General features: G+C 40.7%; 1 protein-coding gene across 15 annotated transcripts in view; it reads left to right on the top strand.

The window, feature by feature from the left end:
* VPS13D (vacuolar protein sorting 13 homolog D) overlaps positions 1 to 27,277 on the top strand; it is a 301,308-nt gene that overhangs the window by 172,367 nt on the left and 101,664 nt on the right. For all 15 annotated transcript variants that reach the window (XM_033922659.1, XM_033922651.1, XM_033922648.1 and 12 more), the window contains 5 exons: positions 123 to 272; positions 3,189 to 3,285; positions 7,818 to 7,966; positions 11,709 to 11,843; positions 13,500 to 13,667. In XM_033922659.1, the coding sequence (XP_033778550.1) occupies positions 123 to 272; positions 3,189 to 3,285; positions 7,818 to 7,966; positions 11,709 to 11,843; positions 13,500 to 13,667 (699 nt within the window). The remainder of the gene's footprint in view (positions 1 to 122; positions 273 to 3,188; positions 3,286 to 7,817; positions 7,967 to 11,708; positions 11,844 to 13,499; positions 13,668 to 27,277) is intronic.

The following is a 27,277-nucleotide window of genomic DNA, read 5'->3' as shown; positions in this document are numbered from 1 at the left end:
TTCTATTTGTGGGGGGTTTATCGTCCAGAACAGAATGAGAAAATCAAGAAACAAGCAGCTGGTTAGTTGTGTGGTTTTGTCTTGCATTGTGACCACGTACTCACAAATTTTTCGCCATGCAGGTGGGTAACCAGCTCATTGGCACCACACAGCCAGTTATGCTTTTCGTCACTCCTAGAAGCCCAGAAAACGAAGTGGCAGAGACAAGCCCAGCCATACAAGTTAATGCAATGAAATTCCCCAGCAAGAATGCGCTGACCGATTTGTACAAGGTAAACTGCATTGGATTGCAGCTTTCAAATGATCTGTGGTCAATATTTCATAACAGCCATCACATAAGTGGATGTTTCATCTACTTGCCTTTCAGAAGTCCTGTCCATTTATATAGAACTGATGAATATGCCACACTAAACTTATCTGTTTGTTTATTTAAAATTAGGCCTGGGTATGAGCTACGGAAACAGATATTCATTCATTCAGTTTTCTATACCATTCTCCCAGGGAAGCTCAAAACAGTTTACGTGAATTTATTCAGGTACTCAAGCATAATTTCCTGTCTGACCTGGTGGGCTCACAATCTATCTAATGTAGCTGGGACAATGGGGGATTAAGTGACTTGCCCAGGGTCACAGGGAGCAGCGAGGGTTTGAACCCACAACCCCACTGTACTCAAACTCCGTGCTGGGCCAACAATGAAACTAAGAAGTCACACTAGCTCACCTACAGAGACGAAGACTTAATTTCTCAAGAGCCCAAAGTCAGCAACCAGAACAAATCATGGTTGTTAGACCACTACCAGGGCTATCATCGAATATTGTCTTATTTTCTCTGTGAGCCTTTCTATTAGTTATATAAAATTAATACTTTAGTTTAGATGCTTGATTTTACGTTTTATTTGATTATTATTCTAGTAGTTATGCTGTAAACGTGTGGTACTTAGCTCAAATTCAAGAGCAGACAAACGCCCACACCCGATTCGAAGGAAGATCTCCGTTTCACCCTTGTGAATTTACTAAGAGCTTCTTCAGAACAGATAAAAACCATCTTTATTTCAGTAATATCATTTTTTAATAGCTTAAAACTTCTTAGTAAATATGTCCTAAGAAAATACACCCGAAACCCCACCTATCATGGTTTAAATAGACACGCTATCTATTTAAATAATATTTAAATAATAATATATTTACGTACGGATCCGGAGCTGAACTAGATTCTATTTGCCAAGCTATGGTCCGTAACGGTTCTCCCCGTTATCTTATTGAGAGGGAAGTAACTATGAAGCCGACTGCGATCTCAACATTTAAAGACCACTGACGGCGTCTGACGTCATTTCCGGACCGCTTTCCAATAGGAAACTCGTTCGGAACGAAGTATGATTGATTGTGCTGAATTAAGGAAAAATTCTACCCTTAATTAAAAAAGACTTGCCAATTTAATGCTATATTGAGCCCCTTAGGTTGTACTGTGTGGAGCTTCCATACAGTACAACCTAAGGGGCTCAATATAGCATTAAATTGGCAAGTCAAAATAGTACGATTGAGAGAGGGGGGGATTAAATACAATTCCCCCCCCCAAAAAAAAAAGGGATGGGTAAAGAAACATAAGGAAGGGAACGTTTCCCACTTAATTTTTACTTGGCAGTGTTTCTTGTCCAGTATAAGGTCCAAGGTGAGATCAAAATAATTTTGAATGAATCAATTAAAAGTGTCCTTATACAGCCAACTTTTTAGTAGACCTTTAAACTTGTTTAGTAGTTTTTCTTCTCTTATGTTGAATGGAAGCGAATTCCAAATTTGAGGAGCTGTAACCGAAAAGATCATATCCCTCCTTGAATAAATGAGTTTTAATGAGGGAATTACTAACAAAGATTTTTCTTCTGATCTTAAAGATTTTACCGGAGTATATGGTATTAGAAATCTTTCCAGGAATGCTGGGGCTTTGTTAACTAATGTTTTATGTGTGAGTATTCTATGATTTACCGGTAACCAGTGATTTTCCTTTAACAGTGGAGTTACATGATAAAAATTTTTTTCTTTTCATGATTATTTTTGTTGCGGTATTTTGTAGAATTTGTAACCCACGTATTTCTTTTAAGGTAACCCCTTTGTTTAGGGCCACTCCGGTAGCAGCTGCTGTGTGGCAAACACTCCAAAGCCCATTAAATCCCTATGTGCGTCGGAGCGAATACCGCAGCAGCCCAAAGTTAAAACAGCTGTTTTGCTATCCTGACTTTATGCAGTTACTTAGCTGGTTAGTGTATTGAAAATCACCGCTAATTATCTAAATTACCACTTTGCCCCTGAACCGGCCCTATTCCGTCCAGTTATGGAATGGCTGGTTGCAGTGATATTCAGCGGCACTTAGAGGGATTTTCTATAAACAGTGCCAAAACCTAGGCGCTATGGGCGTGGCTAACACCAGAAGTGGCATTAGGCACCGTAAAGCACCTATGAGAGCCACTAAAATGGTAAAGGGGCTGGAGGAGTTGCCGTACAGTGAGAGATTAGAGAAACTGGGCCTCTTCTCCCTTGAAAAGAGGAGACTGAGGGGACATGATCGAAACATTCAAGATAATGAAGGGAATAGACTAGATAAAAAGAGGTTGTTCACCCTCTCCAAGGTAGGGAGAACGAGAGGGCACTCTCTAAAGTTGAAAGGGGAAGTTCTTCTTCACCCAGAGAGTGGTGGAAAACTGGAACGCTCTTCCGGAGGCTGTTATAGGGGAAAACATCCTCCAGGGATTCAAGACAAAGTTAGACAAGTTCCTGCTGAACCAGAACGTACGCAGGTAGGACTGGTCTTTGACCTGGGGGCCACCGTGGGAGCGGACTGCTGGGCACGATGGACCACTGGTTTGACCCAGCAGCGGCAAATTCTCCTGTTCTTATGTAGGCATGATTCACAACAAAGATAGATGCAGAAATGTAGGATCAGAATACTCAGGCCTACATTTCTGGCACCTATCTTTTGCAGAGGCGCAATTCCCTATAGGGTGCTGTCACATGATTGACATACAATCGGTGGCTGCCAATATCAGCACCCTGTAGAGAATCCGGGCCTAAGTGGTTAAGTGCCCCTGAATATTGGGTGCGGGCTCGCTCAGTGGGGGGGTTTTACCAGGCAGCTGAACAGGTATTTGCTTTACAAAATTTTCACACTGTCATTTGCCATTCTTCTCCCTTTTCTAGCATCTGATGATCACGGCTCAGAAATTCACCGTCCAAATTGAGGAAAAGCTACTGCTGAAGCTTCTGAGCTTTTTTGGCTATGACCAGTCAGAGTCAGGTATTGTTGACTTTGTTAATGTCATTCTGTGTATAAGAGGCTATGAAAATAAGTTTCTATGCCTTTCCTTCTGCTTGGGAATTTATCAAACAAAATCTTTGAACCAGTTAAGAAATCTACAATAGCTAAATTGAACCACTTTGGGAAGGAATGTAGTGCTCACTCCTGGTTTCTGTATCTTTCATCTTGGTTAGCAGAAAAGATGTTATTAATTTGGCAGATCTATCTGTTTATTAAACAAAGCCTGGGCTGAAAATCAGTTCCCTACTCAGTCTTTCCCTTGGGCATTTTCTCTTTGGGTAATTAGGAGGATTTTGGCAGGCTGTGGCCTCCTGTGACATCCATACCCTTGTCTGTAAATCCACAGAAAATATCTTCCATTTGCTTTTTTGCTATCAGCTCAAAACACATCTTACTAAATTTTTTTGTGTGTCTTGGGGACTTAGAACTTTCCCATTCTTTGTCTATAATTTAAAAAAAAAAAAAGTTAGTGAATCCGGGCCTTAGTGAGTCTGCCTTATTTCCCTAGGATTTCTTTCTATTACCATTCATACAGCCCTTTTAGGTAACATTCTTGCTTTAATAGGAATTACTTAGAATTCTAACCCACCTTTCATTGTCATCTTGGGAATTACAAACAAGTTTTAATACTATTGTTATAAATCCTACTTACAAAATCAGCTTGAGTGATTCAGATTTGGAGGAAGAGAGTGCAGCTCAGAAACAAGTTCTAGTGCTATGTGTCTAGTAGTCCTGAACACTAGGGTTATGCACCTGAACCCGCAAGTTGCTTGCAGAATACGGTCAATCATCTTAGAACTCTGCCTCCTTCCCAGGTAGCTGCCCCTGCCCTCTCTGGTACTTTTCTGCAAGAAAGTTGCTCAGAAATGTTAGATCCAAATTGTTTCCAAGCCAAAATTAACTGGTTTTTTTGGCCCTTTTTGAATTGCTCTTTTCCAAGAACAAAATCCTTAGGATCAGACATATTTCAGTTTTTGGCATGGTAATGTTAAGTCAGAAAATGACAGGCCTTTTTTGCTTCTCACAGCCACCCTGAGTGGAATCTACAGTTCTCTTTGCCATTTTCTAGCCCTCAACCTGAACTGCGCAGAGAGCAGGAGAAACACACCTACCTGTATTGGTTTTAGCATGTGTCACAGTAGAGAAATTGACTATTTCCAGTTCATATCAAATTTCAGTTTTCGGAGCTTTTTGGTTTTTGGAATTTCAGATAAAGGATCTTGTACCTGTAGTTTCTAGGGGCATCTATTAAAAAATTACTACAAAGTTTTAGTTATTTAGGGGCTTTGTAAGTTAGATATGTATTTCCAATATGACATTAGATTAGGTCAATGTGTCCTGCAGAATCTTGGAGATTTAGAATTCAACTACATGTATCGTATATGCTTGAATATAAGTCGAGACCCCCCCTTTTCCCCTCCAAATAGGAGGAAAAATGGTTGGCTTGAATATAAGTTGGGCAGCTTAATATTAGAGTGTCCTGCCCTGTCATGCTCTGCACCCAGCCTCTCCCTGCCAATCTTTGTACCCAGCCCCCTTCCCTCCACCCCTCCCCTCTCAGGCTCTGCACCCAGCACCCTTCCTTCCACGGATCGGCAGACGTATGATAGGGCAGGGAGGAGAAGGGGGGCAGAGCCTTGCGGCGGCGGCCTTAAAAAAAAAATTCTGGGAGGGGGCATTGACCCGAACATAAACCGAGACCCCCGTTTTTGGGCCAGTTTTTTGGCCCTAAAATTCCGGTTTATATTTGAGTATATACGGTATATCTCATAGGGCCCATTTTTATTTCCTAGTTGCTTTAATTTAAAAAGAAAAACAACTCGTTTGTTGACATTCTGTTTTTCTCATGAAAGCAACCTGTAGCTATGTCTATCCATGTGAGGATTATATATCCTGCTTGTCCTCGGAGAAGGCAAAATTGCTTACTTATAACAGGTGTTCTCTAAACAGCAGGATATTATTACTACTACTATCATCTTCACAAAGCCCACCTGCAGCTCCTAAGAGTTAGCTTCTCCTAATTAAAGCTTTATGTGAAACTGAGGTGGTCCCATACAGCAATAATATTTCAACAGGACCTGTTCATGCACAGAACCATGTGTAGAAAGCTCTCTGAACTTTGTTTGTTTTTCCAGTCCAGATTTCATGGGTTGACAACACCCATTTGTCAGGCCTAAGATCTGCTCTCCTTGGAAAACACCTGTTATAGGTAAACAACTTTGCTTTCTGCTATCATGGAAGGATTTCTCCTGTCTTTGACTATATAAATGTTTAAAGACTAGAGAAACGTTAACAGATGACAAGACTGAGTCAGAGCATCCCTTGTGACTTGGGGTTGTTGGCAGCTGCACATCTTGTGATTCGTGTTTTGGCTGTAACAATTCACAGTATCAACAAAAGAATCGTAGAGTAATGAGGATCTTTTCTCCTTGTTTTCTTCTAAGACAAAAAGTTTAAATTGGCACTTTGGTGGCTTGGGGAACAGATGTAGGAATAATTGTTCTAATATATAATCACCTGGTACACATACGGTGGCCAAGACAAGTGTTATTTAAACCATTATTTCAGTCAATGTAAACCGTAGCCACCAATTTCCTCACAGACAGGCACTGGATCTGGGCAAATGGTCGCTGTCTGCAACAGCCTTCCAATCCATTGTTCATCACTGGGGTCACCCAACGTTTGATCTGATGGCAACAGTAAGAAACAAGAAGCGCAGGTCTGGGCGCTCTGGTCCAGCCATGGCCAAAGAGCGAGTTCTTGTATGTATTTCCTCTCTGTGCCTCATGATAGGCCAGATACTCCACAGGATTGCAAGCCATCAGGGAACAGTCATTCTTGTGGCTCCAGATTGGCCACACGGACCGTGGTAATACAGACCTAGTGCATTTTCAGAGAGGCACAAGTCTCAGACTGCGAGTACAGCTAGACCTCTTTTCTCGGGGACCAGTGGTCAAAGAAGATCCAGATCACTTTGTTCTTACGACATGGCTCTTCAGTGTGTGGTATTATTGCACAAGGGATACTTAGAGGTAGTCATTGCTATTCTGCTCAGAGCCAAAAAGCCTATGACAGTCTCTGCTTATCCTAAGACATTGGAAACTTTCCAGCACTAGTGTATTAAGGAGAAGGCAGAGCCAGGTGTTAACCTTCCTCCAGGCTGGTCTTGACAATGGACTTACAGTAGCATCTCTCAGAGTCCAAGTGGCAGGACTCTCTTGTTTTGTATGCATAATAGAGAAGGAAGAGGATAAGAGATAATTTGTGACCTGGGAACCAGTATAAGAGTTAGACGTAAATTAAAGCGACTGGGCTTAAAATTTAAGATAATGAAGCACTCCCTTATTTGACAGACTCCTTAGTTGCATATCCTGATATATCTCTAGGGCTCAGGTGGTGAGATAGGGAAGATGCTACTGGATCCCTCCCACCCCAAACCAGGTAACTAGTATTGGTCTATGGTGGGGCAGGTTGGAACAACACCAGAGGTTCTGTGGTTGAGGGCTTCCCTGTGTCAGCTATCTAAGCCAGGGTGCACTGAACCAGAGAGTTCTGGAGGAGGGCCTTATTTTAACCTCTCACTTGGACCACAGGGGGTGGGCTGGGAGTCCAAGCTGAACTAGGTCATCTGAGTTAGCATGTCATACTTCACTCTTGGGTGACTTTGCAGCAGCATTTTTCTAGCCGTGACCTTAGTAGTTGTGGTTTTGATGGAGGCCAAAATAGTAGCAGAATTCATAAAAGAATTCATAAGTACAAAGGATCCATAACTACAAGTATTACGATAAAAGTTAAGTTACGGTGAGCTTGGTGATTTTCTGAAGGCTAACCTGGCAGTGCAGAGAGGCCTGAATTCAGTTCCTGGACCGGCATCCTACTTCTGACACTAATTGGGGATTCTGTGAAGGCAGCAGTAATACACCTAGGGCAGGGGTAGGCAATTCCGGTCCTCGAGAGCCGGAGCAAGGTCAAGTTTTCAGGATATCCACAATGTATGAGATGGATGTGCATGCACTGCCTCCTTGAGATGCAAATCTATCTCATGCATATCTATTGTGGATATCCTGAAGACCTGACCTGGCTCCGGCTCTCGAGGACCAGAATTGCCTACCCCTGACCTAGGGGAAAGAGAGACTCAATCTTCACACAATAGTGACACATGGGCCTATGATTATAGGGTTCTGGCCTACAACTCAGGAGCATTGCTCCAGTAATTGAATTAAATAAGTTGGGAGAGGATATAATACAGAGGGAAAATCTCTGGGTGGTTACAAGTGAAGGCTAGCACCACATTCCAGCCCACTTGAAGCCCCAAAAATCTATACGTCATGACAGGTAGAAAACTGACTTTGTTACATGCTTGGGGAACAAATGTACACCGATTGTTTTTGTTCTACCAAAAAAAAAACAATGATCAAGATCTAAATTTTTCTTAGTTGTCTAATAATTTTGATGCATAGCGTATGTTTGGGTTTTAATTTGTTGGGTTTTTTCCCCCCCCTTGCTAACAGAGGTTGAAAAGTGGGATGAAAACCTTCATGAAAAAAGCAACGAGAAGGATAGGACGCAAAAGCGATATTACTTTGAAAATCTGAAAATCTGCGTGCCACAAATCAAGCTGAGCGTGTTCACTTCCAACAAACTGCCTCCAGACCTGAAGGCAAGCTGGTATACAATGTGAAAGAAATATGTTGTGTGCCCAAATTATTCCAGATTAGCAACAATCTGAGCAGGCTTTTGTTTTCCTTCCATTACTCATCCCCTTCTTAAGAAAGCGCACTGGCTCCCAGTCGCGCACAGTATAACGTATAAATTAAGTCTGCTTACCTTCAAATCTTTGCTATACAAAACTCCGGCTTTCATTTACAAATCATTGATTCCCTATACCTCAACCAGACTACTCAGGTCTAATCAACATTTGCTAGTTATTCCCTCACTTAAAATTATTAACAGATGGCGGCATTTCATCTTTTCTGTTACAGCTCCTCAAACATGGAATTCCCTCCCTATTTACTTAAGCCAGGGGTGTCCAATGTCGGTCCTCGAGGGCCGCAATCCAGTCGGGTTTTCAGGATTTCCCCAATGAATATGCATGAGATCTATTTGCATGCACTGCTTTCATTGTATGCTAATAGATCTCATACATATTCATTGGGGAAATCCTGAAAACCCGACTGGATTGCGGCCCTCAAGGACCGACATTGGACACCCCTGACTTAAGGGAAGAAAACAATTTGGATAAATTTAAGAGCAAACTAAAAAGCTTTCTTTTTAAAGATGCATTTAGTAATTAGAAAGCCTGACCAGGAATTTCATTCTTATCCCATAACCTCTCCGAGGTTCATGGTTCTTTCCCTTCCTATTGTTTTTTACCATAATTGTCTTCTCTTCTATCAATCAATTTGTATTTCTTTTCCCATCCTTTCCTCGTGTTTTATTATGTTTGTAAAGTTTGGTTCTCTGTTTCTTTTTGTTGCCCCCTTAATTTTGTAATTTTACAGATGTGTTCATCGCTTAGAATTTTAAATAAGCGAACAATCAAATTTATAATAAACTTGAAACTTGATCAGGCACAGATTAAATTTTGACAGAAACCAAAGATTCTGGTTTCAGTCGGACTCTAATAACATTGACTAATACAGGTTAAGAACATAAGAATTGCCACTGCTGAGTCAGACCAGTGGTCCATCATGCCCAGCAGTCCGCTCACGCGGCAGCCCTCTGGTCCAAGACCAGCACCCTAACTGAGACTAGCCCTACCAGCGCACGTTCTTGTTCAGCAGAAACTTGTCTAACTTTGTCTTGAATCCTTGGAAGGTGTTTTCCCCTATAACAGCCTCTGGAAGAGCGTTCCAGCTTTTCTGTACTGTGCCATGATGTCCCCTTCGTTCAAGTAATCAGGCATGTTGCAGATTTTAAGCAAATTAGATTGGAGATGTATAGGGACTCGATCTTTATGGTTGTGGGCCCTCAGTTGTAGAACTCCCTTAAAAAAGGAATTGAGAAAGATTGAACCCTTGAGTTCATTTAGAAAACTTTTTAAAGCACATCTGTTTTCTCAGGCATTTTTATGAATTAAAATGGAAATTTTAGACATTGTTCAGGTTTTTGAATACAGTATGAAGAGTAGTATGTTTTAATGTTATATCTGTTCTATGTATATATGTTGTAAACTGCTTAGATTTGTAGATTTGCGGTATATAAGAAATTTTTTAATAAATAAATATGTACTTCTAATTCACCTAAGTATATGATCACGTTTCAAGTTTATTAAAAGTTTGTTGTACACGCAATGTCAAGTACAGTCAAACCTCAGTTTGCAAGTAACACGGTTTGGGAGTATTTTGCAAGACGAGCAAAACACTCCCGCAAACCTTAACTCGTAAAACGAGTGTTGACTCGCTAAACGAGCTCTCACTATGGTGGCCCAGGGGTGGGTACCTGCCTGTGGGTGCTGCAGCCCTTGCAGCGTGGTGGCTTCCTTCCCTTGGCTGCCCTTCCGCTTCGGCCAATGCCTCTGCCATCCACCAGCGCCTCCCGGCTTCCGATTCAAGCCGGCCGCCATCCTCCAGAAGCATGCGCAGGACCTCCCCAGGACGTCCTGCGTGCTTAAGCATGGTGCGCATGTTGTTGGAGCGGTGGCCAGCTTGACTGAGGAGTTGAGAGGTCCTGCGCATGCTTCTGGAAGATAGCGGCTGGCTTGAATCGGAAGCCGGGAGGCGTTGGTGGACGACAGAGGCTTCGGCTAAAGCGGGAGGGCAGCCACATGGGGACCCCGAGGGAAGGAAGCCACCACGCTGCAAGGACTGCAGCACCCACAGGCAGGTACCCACCCCTGGGCCACCATAGCAAACTTTGATTGTGGAACGAATTGTTTGAGTTTACATTGTAGCCTATAGGGAACTTTGCTTTGATATACGAGTGCTTTGGCTTACGAGCATGCTAATGGAACAAATTATGCTCGTAAACCAAGGTACCACTGCACTTCAATGTGTATAAAAGTTTAAAATTAGGAGACAAAAATAAATCAATTTTATACAAATAAACGTACAATGTATTCATACAAATAATTATCGATACAAAAGGAAAGAAGGGTGTACTACAATCTTTTAAAGAAGATAAAGACACATTTAGGGAAAAAACATCCAGAGCGTAATGAAGAATAATTTTGAAAACATGGCTAAGCCTAGAGCAGGGGTAGGCAATTCCGGTCCTCGAGAGCCGGAGCCAGGTCAGGTTTTCAGGATATTCACAATGAATATGTATGAGATGGATTTGCATGCACTGCCTCCTTGAGATGCAAATCTATCTCATGCATATTGTGGACATCCTGAAAACCTGACCTGGCTCCGGCTCTCGAGGACCGGAATTGCCTATCCCTGGCCTAGAGAAAAGGGTAGAGAAAATTGACCTAGACATAAAGTCTGATTAAAGATTAGGTATTTGAGCATAAGGATTAATGATAGATGAATTATCCTATCTATGTCTCAAATGCATCTTTATACAAGTGACATCTTAATGAGCTTTTAAATTTTTCTAATCAGGATTCACCACGTAAGTAAATTGGTAAATTGTTCCAAAGCTGAGGAGCTATAACTGAAAAAATGGTAGATCCCAGTCTAGTCTGTAAGCATGGCCACTGTCTCCATTCTGTTATCAATAATCCTTCATGACATTGATAGACTACAATGAGTATCACTACAACCCAACATATAATATATTTTCTACTCCTATACTCCTTATTATGTTTTAGCTCAGGACTGTACTGTCCTGTGCAACTGGTTCATAGTCTAAAGCGAGCGAGGACAAAGGCGTGCCGACAACCAAGCGCGGACAACTGAGCCCAGGACTTCATCGCGCCGAACAAAAACCTTATTTTAAAGGGCTCCGATGAGGGGGGGTGTTGGTGGGGAAGCCCCTCCCCACTTTACTTAATAGAGATCGCGCTGGCGTTGGGGGGGGTTTGGGGGGTTATAACCCCCCTCATTATACTGGAAACTTAACTTTTTCCCTGTTTTTTAGGGAAAAAGTTAAGTTTTCAGTATAATGGGGAGGTTACACCCCCCACACACCCCCAATATGGCAGCGTGAGGCAGCGCGATCCCTATTAAGTAGAGTGGGGGTGTTTCCCCCCCACCCCCCCGTCAGAGCCCTTTAAAATACGGGTTTTCTTCGGCTCGATTAAGCCCTGCGTTCAATTGGCGCGCCTTTGTCCTCGCGCGCTTTTGACCCGTGGTCGTGCAACTTAGCCACTTTCCCACCACTGCTAAGAGGTGAAAGGGTGGGAACAATTGTTGCATCCTGTGCAGCCCCCACCAATGACACAGCTGTCAGTATGGCACTGCTTCAGTCAGTCATATTTAGGGTAAGTACTTATTCTTGATTCATTTTTTAATGAATAGGTTCTGAAAAGCACTTTGGGATTTCCTCTGATCCGATTTGAAGATGCTGTCATTGACCTGGATCCATTCACTAGAGTCCACCCTTATGAAACAAAGGAGTTTATCATTAATGATATTCTCAAACACTTTCAGGAGGTGAGTATGTAGCAAAAGACAGAACCAAACTTCCTGTTTCTAATGTACAAATTTGTATACAATGCATGCACAGCATTGAAGGTTGTGGTTTAGCAAGTTGAACCTTGCCTCTTGCTTGAATAGCATGATTTAACAGGGATGTGTATAGTCAAGAAATAATATGTTAGTTTTTTCTATTTTTGCAGGTTAGTACCAATCTGTATCTCCAGTACAGTGAGAACAAGCTGTACACTTGTATTAAATTTTGAAAAAGATATTACATGTCAGTTATTTTATTCTTTCACACCCAAGTAATTCTCAGATCCAAACATGTGGTCTGGGTAGAGCAGGGGTGTCAAAGTCGCTCCTCTAGGGCCACAATCCAGTCGGGTTTTCAGGATTTCCCCAATGAATATGCATGCGATCTATTAGCATACAATGAAAGCAGTGCATGCAAATAGATTTCATGCATATTCATTCGGGAAATCCTGAAAACCCGACTGGATTGCGGCCCTCGAGGAGGGACTTTGACACCCCTGGGTTAAAGGAAGCATGAAAGTGAGACGTTCATTGATTTGTATACTGAACACGGTTAAAGTACAGAGTTGGGTGGTTTTGGAGGTGTTCAAGGAAATGGTAAAAGCAGTTGTTGTAGTTGTGTTTAAAAAACGTGTGGACAAATTCCTGGAAGAAAAGTCCATAAACCATTATTAAGAGAGACCTGGGGAAAGCCAATGCTTATCCCTGGGGGTAAGTAGCATGATTCTTGCTACTATGTGGCATCCTGCCAGGTACTTATGACCGGGATTGGCCACTGTTTGAAACAGAATGCTTGGCTAGAGGGTTTTATTTGATTGTACATTTGCTGTCTGATTGGACTATAGGTGGAGGTTAGTATACAAAGTTCTTCCCTGATAGAAGACTGTGATAGAGCCCGAGCAAAGAAAAATACCAGAAATATGTATTAATTTTTTTCCTAGGAAAAATTAAGAGAAAACGTATTAGGGATTTTCTTTCATTACTTTGGCCCTTTTACTACAAATCATTTATATACAAATCGTATATAAACTATGCAGAATGGCCAAGTGATATTTTACTTTGTCATTTTATTGTTTACTTTTATATAATTTAGTTTATATATGATTTGTATATAAATGATTTGTTTTTAGTTTTACTGTTTTATATTTTCATTTGTTAATACTTACAAAACAGTTTGGAGAGTGAAAGTTGACATGCCCTGAAGAAATGGTTTTTACTGTGAAACATTGGCTATTACTTAAATATCACTTGGTTCCATACAACATAGAGGCAGCAGCTATCTCAGTCCTGCTCTAATAATTGAATGTGGTATTTGCACATTCTTCTCAGAAGTTTTTTGCCGATGATGTGGGTGGAGGAGGTTTGAGCATTTATGCTCTACCTAAACAAAAACCTGAGGCTTTTTCTTCCGTTGAGATAGTGCTCTCAATCCAGATAGTGGAGCATTTATACTAAAAACAAGCCATACATTTTTTCCATGCACATTTCTAAAATTGACAGTGTTGTTCAGATACGTAATTTGACTGCTGAGTGAAATACTGTATTAGCCTTGAAAAGTTAGGTTAGTATATGCCTTGATGGCTGCTAACAACCCTGTTGAACAAAGGTGTTTGTTTTTTTCCTTTTTTTCCTTCAAAGGAGTTACTCAGTCAGGCTGCAAGGATCCTAGGATCAGTCGATTTTCTTGGCAATCCCATGGGCCTCCTGAACGATGTGTCAGAAGGCGTGACCGGACTTATTAAGTATGGAAATGTTGGAGGCCTTATTAGAAACGTGACTCATGGAGTTTCAAACTCTGCTGCCAAGGTACCTTTCTAACACGAATATTCTTTTCACAGTGTGTATACATTATTTGTAAGAACAATTGGGAATATCAAAGCTTTTAAACACTGTTCTCCACATTGCTTAGGGTTCTGGCACCATATATACGTTAGCTACGTTCAATCATGCCAAACTAAAGACATGTTTGTTATTATAAAAATCAAAGCTCACGCTGTATGTTTGTTTAAAATCAGGAGATAATGATGTTTCATAATCTATTAAATCTGTAGTTCCTCCTTCATAATTACACCTTTCTAGCTTTTCCCATAACCTCCACACTGACCACTATTGGAAAGCTCAAAAAAGTTAAGCATATTCATCCAAACCACAGTTTGTGCTCTAGAGAACCAGGAAAGTATTTTGGGTATAATAATTTGACAAATAGCACATGGCATAAAGTGGTTGTATCGGTGGAGCTCCCTGTAGATGCCAACTTTCTTGCTTAATTTTGTGGCTGTTCCAGTATGAGTAACAGCAGAGAGCAAGTATTCAGATGGGTGTTTGGTGCCAAGCCTTGTGGTGGTGGTGGATCCTTCTAGGAGCATTTCAAGTGTTGGCAGGATTAGCAGTGGGTTAGGTGTGGCTATAAGGCTGGCACAGATCTAAAGTGAAATCAAAAATATACATAATGTCATCATCTTCCCACCCCAAACAATCCAACACTTCAAAGACTATGAGGGCTAACAGGTATGGAAATATCTCAAAACATAAATATCAAAAAGTAAATAAAAATACATTTATAATGTTTTAAATTAAATACATCTCAATAAATGCAGAAACTTAGAATCCTAAAGTTTTAGGGCATCAGAGATTAATGTAATTGGAAAAAGGTCAAAGGACTTTCCCAGGAATAAATCCTTTTAATATAAATTGTGCTTTAGTAAAAAATGTATATGTGAAAGCATAGAAAAAGTTATTAAACAGCAGGCAAGTACTTTTTATCTTTAGCAAATCTAAAGTGGACACATTGGTTTGTTCCACGGCACCATTTATGCTTCACAGTTCTCATGGGAAGCGGCTCAGGACCAGATAGGCAACCTGGTGCGTCATTGTGCTGCGAGAGAACGGGAGGCAGCCGCGTCAGCTGGCAGTTGTGGGAGGAAGCGGCAGGAACCAGGCAGCCAGCCAGCCTTGGGCACGAACAGAAGTAAAAAAAAAAAAGGTACGCACAGGGGGCGGCGGGGAGGAGGAAGAGGGCCAGGGCCTGCCTTGCACCTGCCAGCCAGCTGAGGGCGCCGCATCCAGCAAGGGAGGGCAGCCACATTAAAAGGATTTTGTAGATTTCAATCATACCTCCCCTCAGACGTCTCTTTTCCAAGCTGAAGAGCCCTAACCTTTTTAGTTTTTCCTCATACGAGAGGAGTTCCATCCCCTTTATCATCTTGGTACTCTTCTTTGAATCTTTTCTAGTGCCGCTATATCTTTCTTGAGATAAGAAGACCAGAATTAAACGCAATACTCCTGTGAGGTTGCACCATGGAACTATACAGAGGCATTATAACATTTTTAGACTTGTTAACCATCCCTTTTTTTAATAATTCCTAGCATCTTGTTTGCATTTTTGGCTACCGCCACACATTGGGCAGAAGATTTCATTGTATTGTCAACAACAGGGATCTCAAAGTCCTTCCTTGAGGGCCGCAATCCAGTTGGGTTTTCAGGATTTCCCCAATGAATATGCATTGAAAGCAGTGCATGCACATAGATCTCATGCATATTCATTGCGGAAATCCTGAAAACCCGACTGGATTGCGGCCCTCAAAGAGGGACTTTGAGACCCCTGGTCTACAATGTCACCCAGATCCTTTTCTTAGGCGCTAAACCCCAAGGTGGACTCTAGCATCCAGTAACTGTGATTTGAGTTATTCTTCAGAATGTGTTTGTCCACATTAAATTTCATCTGCCACTTGGATGCCCAGTCTTCCAATTTCCTAAGGTCTGCCTGCAATTTTTCACAATCCACATACGTCATTTGCAAATTTAATCTTCTCACTCGTCGTTCCAATTTCCATATCATTTATACAGATCCCTGTGGCACTCCACTGTTTACTCTCCTTCATTGAGAAAAATGACAATTTATCCTTACCCTCTGTTTTCTATCCGATAACCAATTCCTAATCCACAGCTGAACTTTGCCATCTATCTCATAACTCTTTAATTTTCTCAAGAGCCTCTCATGAAGAACTTTGTCAAAAGCTTTCTGAAAATCAAGATATACTACATCAACCGACTCACCTTTATCCATATGTTTATTCACACCTTCAAAGAAGTGAAGCAAATTGGTGAGGCAAGATCTCCCTCAGCTGAACCCATGCTGACTCCATCTCATTAAATCATATTTGTCTACATGTTCCACAAATTTATTTTTTATAATTGTTTCCACCATTTTGCTCAGCACTGAAGTCAGGCTTACCGGTCTGTAATTTCCCAGATCTCCCCTGGAACCCTTTTTCAAAATCGACATAACATTGGCCACCCTCCAATCTTCATGTACTATAGACGATTTTAATGAGAGGTTAAAGATCACTAACAGCAGGACAGCAATTTCATGTTTGAGTTTTTAGTACCTTGGGACGTATACCATCCAGTCCAGGTGATTTATCACTTTTTAACTTGTCAATTTGACTTAGTACATCTTCCATATTCTCAGAGATTTCTTTCGGTTCCTCCACATCATCACCCTTGAAAACCATTTCTAGTTCAGGTAGATCTCTTATATCATCTTCCATAAAGACCGAAGCAAAGAATTCATTCAGTCTCTCTGCTAGGACTTTATCCTCCCCACCCCCACCTAAAAAAAATTGTTGAGTTTTTGCCTCTTTGGCAAGTTTCACTTCATATTCTTTCTTAATTTTCTTTATCAATGCTTCTGAATTTTTTATGCTGGGTTTTGTAAATGTCTCTCAGGGATTGCAGCCTTGCCTTTCATGCTTTGCAAACTTTGTTGTTATGAGCGTGATGAAGTGCAGTCTTCTGCAAAGCAGGAATTCTTTGATCAGCTACTTTTTGACAACTTCCTACTATTCAGATTAGTGAACTGTTGTCAGATATACTTGATCAAAGAAATAATGCTTGCAAACCAGAAACGTACAATAGAGTTGATCATTAGCTTCTAAGTAATTAGCAATCACTGGAGAGTTATGAGGACTTCTTTAAAATATTAAAGAAGGTGATAGGGGAAGCCAGTGCTAAAGAAGGATGGTTAAAGCAGTGACAGCAAATCACCATCCATTCTCAAATGTGTCTTTTAGAGGAAAGGTGGTGGGGAGCAACTGGTGGAGTTTCTAGACTTTAACAAGGTTCTGGATGATTATAAATCAGTGTTTGAAAGGTCCACGAGGCAGACAGCTTTAGTAGAAATCCTGGATGAGTAACTGCATTGTGTGGATATTAGAGAGGAGGGGATAGGGATGGTTCTCATTAATTTGGACTTGATGGCAGCATTTGACACTGAAGTTTTCACTCCTGCTGCAACAATTGAAGGCCATGGGGTGGGGGCTCAATGTGGAATTAAAAACAGATTTTCTTGGAGCAGCAGCCACAAACGGTAATACTGAATACTTAGCTCATTTACGAGATTTAGTGAACTGGATTCCACAAGGTTTAATGTTATAATTCTTATTTTAACATCATCTTAAGATCTTTATGTGAGATATTTAAACACAAATCCAACGTATAATTGGCTAACACTCTTAATCCCTTGGGGAGAATGCTTGAACTAGGAAAATGCAATAATTACTGAAGTTCCTTAAATAATGGACATCAGTATGAGCCCTTGGCTTCTGTCAAACTTAGGCACCGTTTATATAGGCCAGAGGTTTAAAGGCCTATGTTACCAGTGCCTATGTTTGACTGGGGTGGAGCCACGCATACTTTGAACTTAGGCACTGATGCGCGTCGTGATATAGCTGTGATTCCAATGAAGTACTGGGCTAATTAAAGCAATTAAGTGGTGATAAGGTGCCAATTATTAGATTCTGGGTCACAGAATTTTTCTTTCTTTTTATATGCCCATGGCAAAATTCTATATAAAATCCAAGTTCTTAAAGAATAAACACATTTTTAAGGTCATTCTAGTTTCATTGGCCTTGTTCTTTTTACCATTCTTAAGACTTTTGTTCTTTACTTTAAAAAGAAGAGTACATGTAGGAATTGGAAGAAAAAGCAACTTATAAGATGTTTCTGCTTTGGTCATTTTTATGACTTTCTCTGTTTTATGCCGATTGTGCATGTAATGGTTTTTCCATAGATGAGATTCAGCATATTTTAGCTGACACAGAACATTAGGTTAGAGTTCAGTTTTGTCTGTCAGACAGAATTTTCATAGGATGTAGTAGGGGGTGAGCTGTAATGCTTAAATCTAAGATCTAAACATGATTGAATTACATGGTATCTTTATGAAGACTTCGGAAAGGGCTCAGATTCCTGATATTGGACCTTACCGTTTCATTTTATAATAGACCCTGAACTAATTAACTTTTCTAAGAAACATCACAGCCAAACATACATGTTGAAAAGCCTGTGATGATTTGAGCAGTCTGTCCTCTGTATTTAAAGGCTTTGTACATTTGTTGAATTCATTGTTACTTTCTGGTACTCTGGACTAAACCTCTATGATTTTTCAACCTATTCAGAAAATTGTGGCTAATTTTATCACTAAAATATCAGACTAAGAGATAGAAGACATCTCCTGAATCATCCTTCAAAAATAGGCAGATCGCAATATGGAGATACTCGCAGGACAAGATTTTACCCTCTGCAAGATCAGATCGTATACCCGATCTTGGGATCAACAGTAATTAACCTTTCTATACAACTTTATCGAGAGATCAACTACAACTCTTAGATTTGGGTTTAATTCCTGCAGGAAATAATGATCCGTTTGAAAATCAATTAGCTATCTATAAACTAATTAGGAATTTACAATTAAAAGAATACTTTGGAGCTGATCAAGAAATTAATGACACTTCTATTGTACATTTGAAATCTTCATGGTGCCCTCCAGGCCCTCTACACCCTGTTCTTTTGACATTTTTTAATTTAGTTCTACAGGATTTATGCAAGCTCGAACAGGAGAATCTTTCTAAATTATTTTGTTCTAATCTATCTAGCTAGACCTTATTGGTCAGCACTGAAATAATTGAGATCTAATAAAAATTGGATTATATGGATTGTTACTCGTGCTGACAAAAGAGGAGCTAAGGTTGTGTGGCTCAAGGTGGACTATATAGAAGAAGCACAACGACATTTGAATGAGGGCTATAATTATAGCATTTTGCCAACTGATCCAATTTCTGAATTGATGATATTAATTTCATTGATTTTATCAGCTCATCATGCAACCAAGTTTTTAACTTCCAATGAGCATGCATTCTTACAAAAGCTTCACCTAGGACTCCTAGGTTGTATTTTCTACCAAAAGTACATAAATCCACCACCCGATCCCTTGGGCACCCTATTGTTTGTACTAGAGGTTCAGTATTAGAACCTCTTTCAAAATTTCTGGACATATTTTTGAAACCCGTGGCGCAGCAAACAGCCTCTAATTTACAAGATTCATCCCACTTTTTAAATACATTTCAGGAGTTGCCTTCTATCTCTGATATTTTTGTGACTCTAGATGTGGTATCATCATATACCATGATCTCTCATGGGCTATGCAAGCAATTCTTTGTGTAATTTTATTACTCAAAAAAAGTGAGAGAAAGTTCATATATTTATGGTGTTTTATTTTTTCCAAAAAACAAGAAAAAGGACCTCAAACACCCAAAACTCACCCTCCAATGAGAGTCTTACTGGGGTATGATTTTTATCGTCAGTCCAAAAAACCTTGTTAATTTTTATTTTTTAATTATTTTATTCTTTTAATTTATTAATTGCAAAAATCAAGTGAGTTTTTTCACCAAGATGTAAAACTGTATCCACATAGTCATGGAAAACCAAAAAAGCACTTAACTTGTAGTGGTTCAGGGCCAGAGGCACACAGAGATCCTTTGGGAGTCTGCTATGTAGTCCTTATTTGTGGACTTTTGGCCCTGAACCACTATAAGTTAAGTGCTTGGTGAAAAAATTAATTTTTGCAATTAATAAAGTAAAATAATTAAAGTTAACAAGGTTTTTTGGACTGATGATAAAAATCATACCCCAGTAAGACTCTCATTGGACTCTTACTGGGAAGTTTGGGTGTTTGAGGTCCTTTTCCTTGTTTTTTGGAATGCTTAAAACAAAATAAATATATGAACTTTCTCTCACTTTTTTGAGTACATTTTTGTTTAATTGAGTAAGTCATTATTTCTCTCCTCTCAGTGTTGTCTTTGTAATTTTATTACTGACGCATGTTCACCAAGATTGATAGGAGCCTATGCGGCTAACACTTTTTTGTTTTAGGATTTTAAATATATACAAAATATAAATCCAGGTAGGAGAGGAACGGAAAGAGGGAATTGGAAATTATGCCAGGACTTGTAGAGCAGGGGTGTCAGTCCCTCCTCGAGGGCCGCAATCCAGTCGGGTTTTCAGGATTTCCCCAATGAATATGCATGAGATCTATTTGCATGCACTGCTTTCATTGTATGCTAATAGATCTCATGAATATTCATTGGGGGAAATCCTGAAAACCCAACTAGATTGTGGCGCTCGCGGAGGGACTTTCCACCCCTGCTGTAGAGGAAGAAAGAAAGAGAGAGACTGGCCCCTCACAGTGGGGGAGGAAATGGAGATTTGAAATGATGCAGGACCTTAAGGAGAGGGAGAGACCCATGAGCGAGGAAGAGGAGAACAGAAGAAAGGGACACTTGCTGAATTTTCAGGAATGAGGGCAGGAGGAAGGGAGTTGAGACTTAACAGTGACAAAGAAATCCAAATCCATGTAGTCTAGCATCAATTAAAAAGTCTGTTTGTTGGCCGTCTCCCAGAGAGAGACTAAAGTTCATACAAACAATAACATTCTGTTACTTACAAAAACAATTGTCGAGTGTGGGCTATATATTAACTTGAAATAATAAGAACTACATGGTAAGACTTCTTCTTTTCTTTTTGTTTTTTTATTTATAAATGTTTCTTTCTTACAATAATTTAATTTTACATAAACTTAAATTAATAGATGAAAAATTGTGATTACAAGTAATTCATCTTATCACATAAAATATAACCCTCCCCTTTCTTCATTTCTTAAATCCATATAATATACATTCCCACCCTTCCCCAATCTAATATATCCATTACTAATGTGCTATGAAACCTGATCATTGGAATATCGAGTCAATGGTTCCCAAATTTTCTTAAAATTATGAATATTTCCCTGTTGTAATGCTATTGTTTTTTCCATTTTGTATATATGACAGACTGAATTCCACCAAAATGTAAAATTTAATTTAGTGTAGTCCTTCCAATTTTGAGTTATTTGTTGCATGGCGACCCCTGTCAATATTAATAATAGTTTGTTATTGTTTGCTGAAATCGGACTCTGAGTTCTCATTGCTGTACCAAATAGTATAGTATCATATGAGAGTCCTACATGATTTTCTAGTAATTCATTAATTTGGGGCCAAATTAGTTTCCAAAATGCATTTATACAGGGACAAAAAAAAATTAAGTGATCTAATGTCTCGACTTCTACTCTGCAATGCCAGCATCTATTAGATCTAGTACTATCTATTTTTTGTAAACGCGTAGGGGTCCATAAAGTTCTATGTAACAAAAACAACCAAGTTTGACTCATAGATGCTGACTTTGTAGATCTTAATCTCCAGGACCAAAATCGTGGCCATTGAGATTCAGAAATTGTCTGACCAATCTCAATACTGGTAAGACTTCTTCAGTGTACAGGTGCCCCCAGCTGACTTACCAGTGAACTCCATCTTGGAAGAAGTGACTTCCTATGCAGGTAGCTGCTGTCTTGGAGCCCCAAAGGAAGAAATAAGAGTGAAAAACTGAACACAAACACCATTTTGTAGGAAAATGTCAATCTGTGTCTCTTTTTCCCCAAAGGCGAGAGAATGTACTTTTAGATGTGTCTGAATTCAAGGAAGCATGGGACAGCCACGTGGGATCTCTTAGGGAGAAGAGATTGGATGCTGTGGATGTGAGCTTGAAACAGTGGCGTAATAAGGGGTGGGGGCCGGACCGCCTTGGGTGCCATCTTAGTGGGGGCGCCAGCACCTTTCCACCCCCCACGTCATGCTCACGCCCTCCCCTCCCTCCTCCCCATATGTATTTCAATCTTTGCCATCGCAGGGAAATTCTCCAGCCTGCTGCTTACACTGGCCTCGCTCCCCTCCAAAATCACTTCTGGATCACAGGGCCAGGAAGAGAAAACCAATGCCGGAGAAACTGCTCGCACTGGTGAAGATTTAAAGAGGTACGGGGAGAGGAAGGGAGGGTGTGAGTGTGGTGTAGGGAGCGGGAGGCAGAAGGGGAGTCGCCATCGTCCCGGGCGCCTCCTTGAAAGCAGACTGGGTGGGCCATTTGGCCTTTATCTGCCATCATGTTTCTATAACCATAAAGCTCTATGACCTCACAATGCAGGTGTAAAGAGCCTTAGCCTATAGGAAGAGGAGATGCAAATGTTAAGAGCTTTAGACAATAGGGAGAGGAGGAGGTAGTGGATGCTGTGGATGGGCCATTTGGCCTTTATCTGCCATCATGTTTCTATGATTGCTTCTCACAGAGAGTTTTGATTGTGTACTGCTATGCAGAAGGTGTCTGGTTTTATCATTGAGTCAGGAGACAGAATTCATAGTGCCCAAAGGAATGAAGGAAGATGGTTGTGGTCATTAGTCAAGGGTGACACCTACTGGCTGGATTCTGGATTGTAAAGATCCAGATGGAGCCCTAGTACATGACTTTCTGCTAGCACCATCTTATGCAATGATTTGATGTTAAGGGGATCCCTTAGAAGTTACAAATAAAGGTTTGTGATGCCAGATACAAGCCCTGGTTTGGATTTAGCTCATTGGTAGCTCAAGGCAAGTTACATTCAGGTACACTAGGTTAGGGATAGGCAGTTCTGGTCCTCAAGAGCCAGAGCCAGGTCAGGTTTTCAGGATATCCACAATAAATATGCATGAGATAGATTTGCATCTCAAGGAGGCAGTGCATGCAAATCTATTTCGTACATATTCATTGTGGATATCCTGAAAACCTGACCTGGCTCTGGCTCTCAAGGACTGGAATTGCTTACCCCTGCACTAGGTATTTCCCTGGCTCTGGAAGACTTATCTTTGTATCTGAGGCAGTGGAAGTTTTAAGTGCCTTACCAAAGGTTGCAAGGAGTATCCAGTATTTGATACCTAGTTTCCCTGGTTCTCAGCCTGCATCTTTAACCACTAGGCTACTATGTTTGCTCATTTTTGATTGAGCTGAGAGTGCAAAAAAAACCCCAAAACAAACTACAATTTATAAAGTAGAGTCATGAAGGTTCCCAAACGCTGATGATTTTGAAGCCCCTTTGTTTAATTACTGTTCACTATGAATAAAAATAAATAAGCCTTGTTGTGCTGGATCTTCTCGAAGTTGCATAGAAGCATCAAATTGACACATGTGAACACATAAAAGCTGAGAACGCACTTAGGAAGAAGGCCTGAAAGAGAGGGGAATGGCACGTCAATGGCACTTCTGATTTCAGGAACTTTAGAAAATACAGGAAATGAAATCAAGAGCTAGAGCTATGAAACAAGCAAATTGATCATTTTGATGTGTCTTATGCCTGAATTTTAGAGAGCCGTAGTTGCTGCAAACAAAAGAGAGAATTAAAATTAAGAGATCATTACAAATTATAAAAATATTAAGCGCATTTCAAGAAAACATTTTTAAAACAAACAATACTTTCAACCATTCTTCTCGTTGTCTTTCAGCTTCTAGCTTTCTTTATAGACTGGTATTTCCCACAAATCATTTCTCAAATATTTGTATTTTTCAGACTTCCCACCAAGGGCTACCAAAGCATGGGAATAGGTCAGCTAGAGATTTTCACGCTGAAAGAGAAAGAGAGCGTAAAGAGTTTTGACCAAACATGTCAAACTTTCCAAATATTTCATGCAGAGCGAATCGTGATCTGTTCTGAGAGAAATGGGATTAGGGCTGTGGCTTTCAAGCTCACATTACCAGTCATCCACAAAATGGCAGAGCATTTCTGTGCCTGTCCTAATGATGGTGCATTTTAAAGAAGTAGCACCACTAACTATAATTCCATAGTGCTTTACCTCGAACAGCTCAACAGATACAAATTCCTTTCCCTACTGAATATAGTCATATTTTTCTGTGGAGGAGAGAATAATTCATATTTGAATTTACTGCAGTAGATCCATTAAAGTGATTTTTGGTGTTCTGTAAGAAATCAAAGTTTTGTTCCTAACGTGTGTTCCCATTCTGCATTATTGGATACTGATCAGTGGCATACCAAAAGGGATCATGGGGGGGGGGGGGGGCGTCCACCCCAGGTGCAGCCTATAAGAGGTTGCTCTGAGGGCCAGCATCGTGAACTTCTTCTGGCAGCAACAGCGTTCACAACTCATTGCTTTTGCCAGCATTGGGCTTTTCTTTCTGCCGGGTCTTGCCTTCACAGAAACAGGAAGTAGATGAGACCTGGCAGCAAGGAAGAACCGGGGCCGGCAAGAGCAGCGAGTTGTGAAGGCTGTGCTGCCGTCAGGGAGGGGGGTGACGTAGAGAGGAGGGGGAGAAGAAAAGATGCTGCACCCAATTGGAGAGAGAAGGAAGACCAGGGAAGGGAGAGAAGAGGAAAGAGAGATGGCAGAACATGGGGAGGAGAGAAAGAGAAGGAAAGGAGATACCAGAGCATGGAGGGGAGGGATAGATGGAAGGACACGAGAGAGATGCCAGGGCATGGGAGAGAGTGGCAAAGAAGGAGACGGATGCCAGATGTGGAAAGGAAGGAAAAGAGAAGAGAGCGATGTCAGAGCATTGGTGGTGGTGGGGGGGGGGGGGTAGAGAGAGAGAAAAATATAGAGGGATGAAGCTGAAATTAATCTTGTACAAAGGAGAGAAGGGGCACAGGATAGACAGTTTATGGAAAGATCCTAGAAAGAGAGAAGATGCCATATGGAAAGGGGAGAGAGCGGACAGGGTGAGAAGGGCAGAGAGAGGGCAGATGCTGTAAAGAAGGGAGAGAGGACAGACACTGGATGAATAGAAGAATGAAGAGATGATTAAAGTAGAAATTAGAGAGTAGAAAAAAAAATTTGTTACTTTAGAGTAAAGTAGTATTGTTATTGATTATAAATAGAAAATGGAAATAAGGTAATCTTTTTTTTGGACTAATTTTGATAAATTTTTAACTAACTTTCGTAGACCAAAACCCCCTTCCTCGGGTCTGGACAAGATACCGTAACAGCAGTATACTATACTGACCTGAAGGAGGAGGTTTTGACATTTGAATTGAAAAATGGATTAGTCCAATAAAATGGTATTATCTTATTTTCCTTTTATTGCTTTATTTCTGTTTGTTAATTTATAAAGTTGTGATTTGTCGGGTTTTTTTCTATTTTGCATTGCTATCTTTATATTTTGCACAGTATTAGAGGCCATGTGTCAATGTTTCAGTGATGTTGCATTGTATGCAGAGCCTGGCTTCTAAGCTGTTCAGTTTAATTTTGTCTACAGATTTCTATTTTTAATTTGTAATTACTTATTCCATACTGGGCGAGGGTGTATCCGAGTTCTTTGTGTATGAAAAGGACATGGTTTTATGTCAGCATTGATTGTGCAGGATTGATCTGAATTAATCTGACTTGTTAGTTTTACAATGGGTATAGTGCTACTCCTAGCGGAATTCAGCACGACTGTGCAACACAGAATTTCTGCAGAATTGCACAGTCTCGCAGAATTTCCCTTTTCTGTGCAGAATCTCCTTCCTCTGTGATGTCCATCCCTAAAATGTTTCTGTAGGTCACAGCAGCAGCAACAGCAATTCACATACACTGCCTGCGGCTAACCTGGAAGTCTCTCATTTGCCTCAGAGAGGCTTCCAGGTTAGTGTCGAGTAGCGTGTGTGAATTGCTGCCACTGCTAGAACCTGTGGAAGCAACGCCTTAAGGAAAAAGAGCTGTGAGTGGGGGAAGGGATAATGGAAGATGATGCACAAACTGATATGGCTTTTTTTTTTTTAGAGGTGGAGGGTAGACAGATATTGCATGAGGAAAGGAAAAAATGTTGGCACATAATGATTGAGGGAGAAATGAAGAGAATCTGCTTGAGGGGAGGGAGATGTTTGACCTAGAGCACAAGGCAGGGAGAGAGAGAGATGGACAGTGGGAAAGAAACAGAATACAGTAGAGGAAGGGAGAGAATTCTGAATGGAGTGAGGAGGAAAAAAGATACTGGACCCAGGAACAAGGGAGGGAGACAGAGAGATATTGGACTTGGGGATGGATGAGAGGGAGGGAGAGATACAGAAGATGGAGATGGGAGAAAAAGGGAGATGTTGGATCCAGGAGCAGAAGGGAATGATGGAATGATGCCTGACAATAGGAGTGAGGGAAGAGAGTTGGAGAAATGCTGGACCATGGAGGAGAGTGCAGGAGAGATGAGAGAAGGGACAGGGAGATGTCAGGCTACGAGGGTGGGGAGGGAAGGAAGAGGAAGCAGATGCTGAGCTGTAAGGAAGAAAAACACTGAGAATGGTAAACTCTGAGGGAGAGACAAAGAGGGGGTGGCAAGGACACGGATGGGAGGATAGTTATTACAGAGGGTAGAAATACAGTAATGAGTAGTATTTTAAAGATGAAAGGGAATAGAGGGCTAAGGAAGGAAAGAAATAGGGAATGGGAGAGAAGATGGAAATTTGATAGGTTGCTATATGTGCTATATTTTGAGACTCTTCCCCCTCCCCCATTTCCAACACACACATACCAAATCATTGACAGGCAACCTCTTTCATGCTAACAGTCCAGGTCCCAGCACATGAACTCTGGCAGTTCCACCATGGAGGCACTCATAAACTTTATTGAGCAATTATTACTACTCTAAACTTTCACCCAAATGAGTAAACAAATTTTGGGCAAGGCATTAAGAAACTTTTCCAAATTCAATAAACGTTTTGTACATGGTGTTGCTACTTTAAGCCCCTTTTACTCTGTCCTTCAATACTGGAAGAGTTAGCTCGTAACCAAGATCACCTTAACCTTTATTTTAAGTTTATTTTTCTTTTCAGTACAGCTGAACTCAAGCACAACTTCATTACTGGATAATTCTTAGGTTAATGCAATAAAGGACATTGCAACCTCCAGAAGGATTCCAGTTTTCTGCAGAACCAATATAGTGACTCAATGTTTGTACTGCAATCAGAAAGAACAAACCGTCCCATTGCTGCTTTATAGCACTGGATTTCATATAACTAGAAGAAACGATGCGCATACCCAAGTAATAGTTGCTTTTTATTGGGAGTTGCAGTTTGGCAGTGTGGATATATAGCTAACATGACAGTAGGGAAAACAATGAAAGTAGTTCACTTGTACAAGTGTGAAGCTCTCAGTTCCCTGCAGGGTGGCGTGCTAAACCTTTTGGTTCTTATTCATATTTGTTAAAAAAATCTATATATGGCACTCAAAAATCAGCACCCAACTTTGCACACACAAAAT

Source organism: Geotrypetes seraphini, chromosome 15 (genome assembly GCF_902459505.1).
Source record: "Geotrypetes seraphini chromosome 15, aGeoSer1.1, whole genome shotgun sequence".
Classification (NCBI taxonomy): domain Eukaryota; kingdom Metazoa; phylum Chordata; class Amphibia; order Gymnophiona; family Dermophiidae; genus Geotrypetes; species Geotrypetes seraphini.
This window is presented reverse-complemented; position numbering and strand designations above follow the sequence as displayed.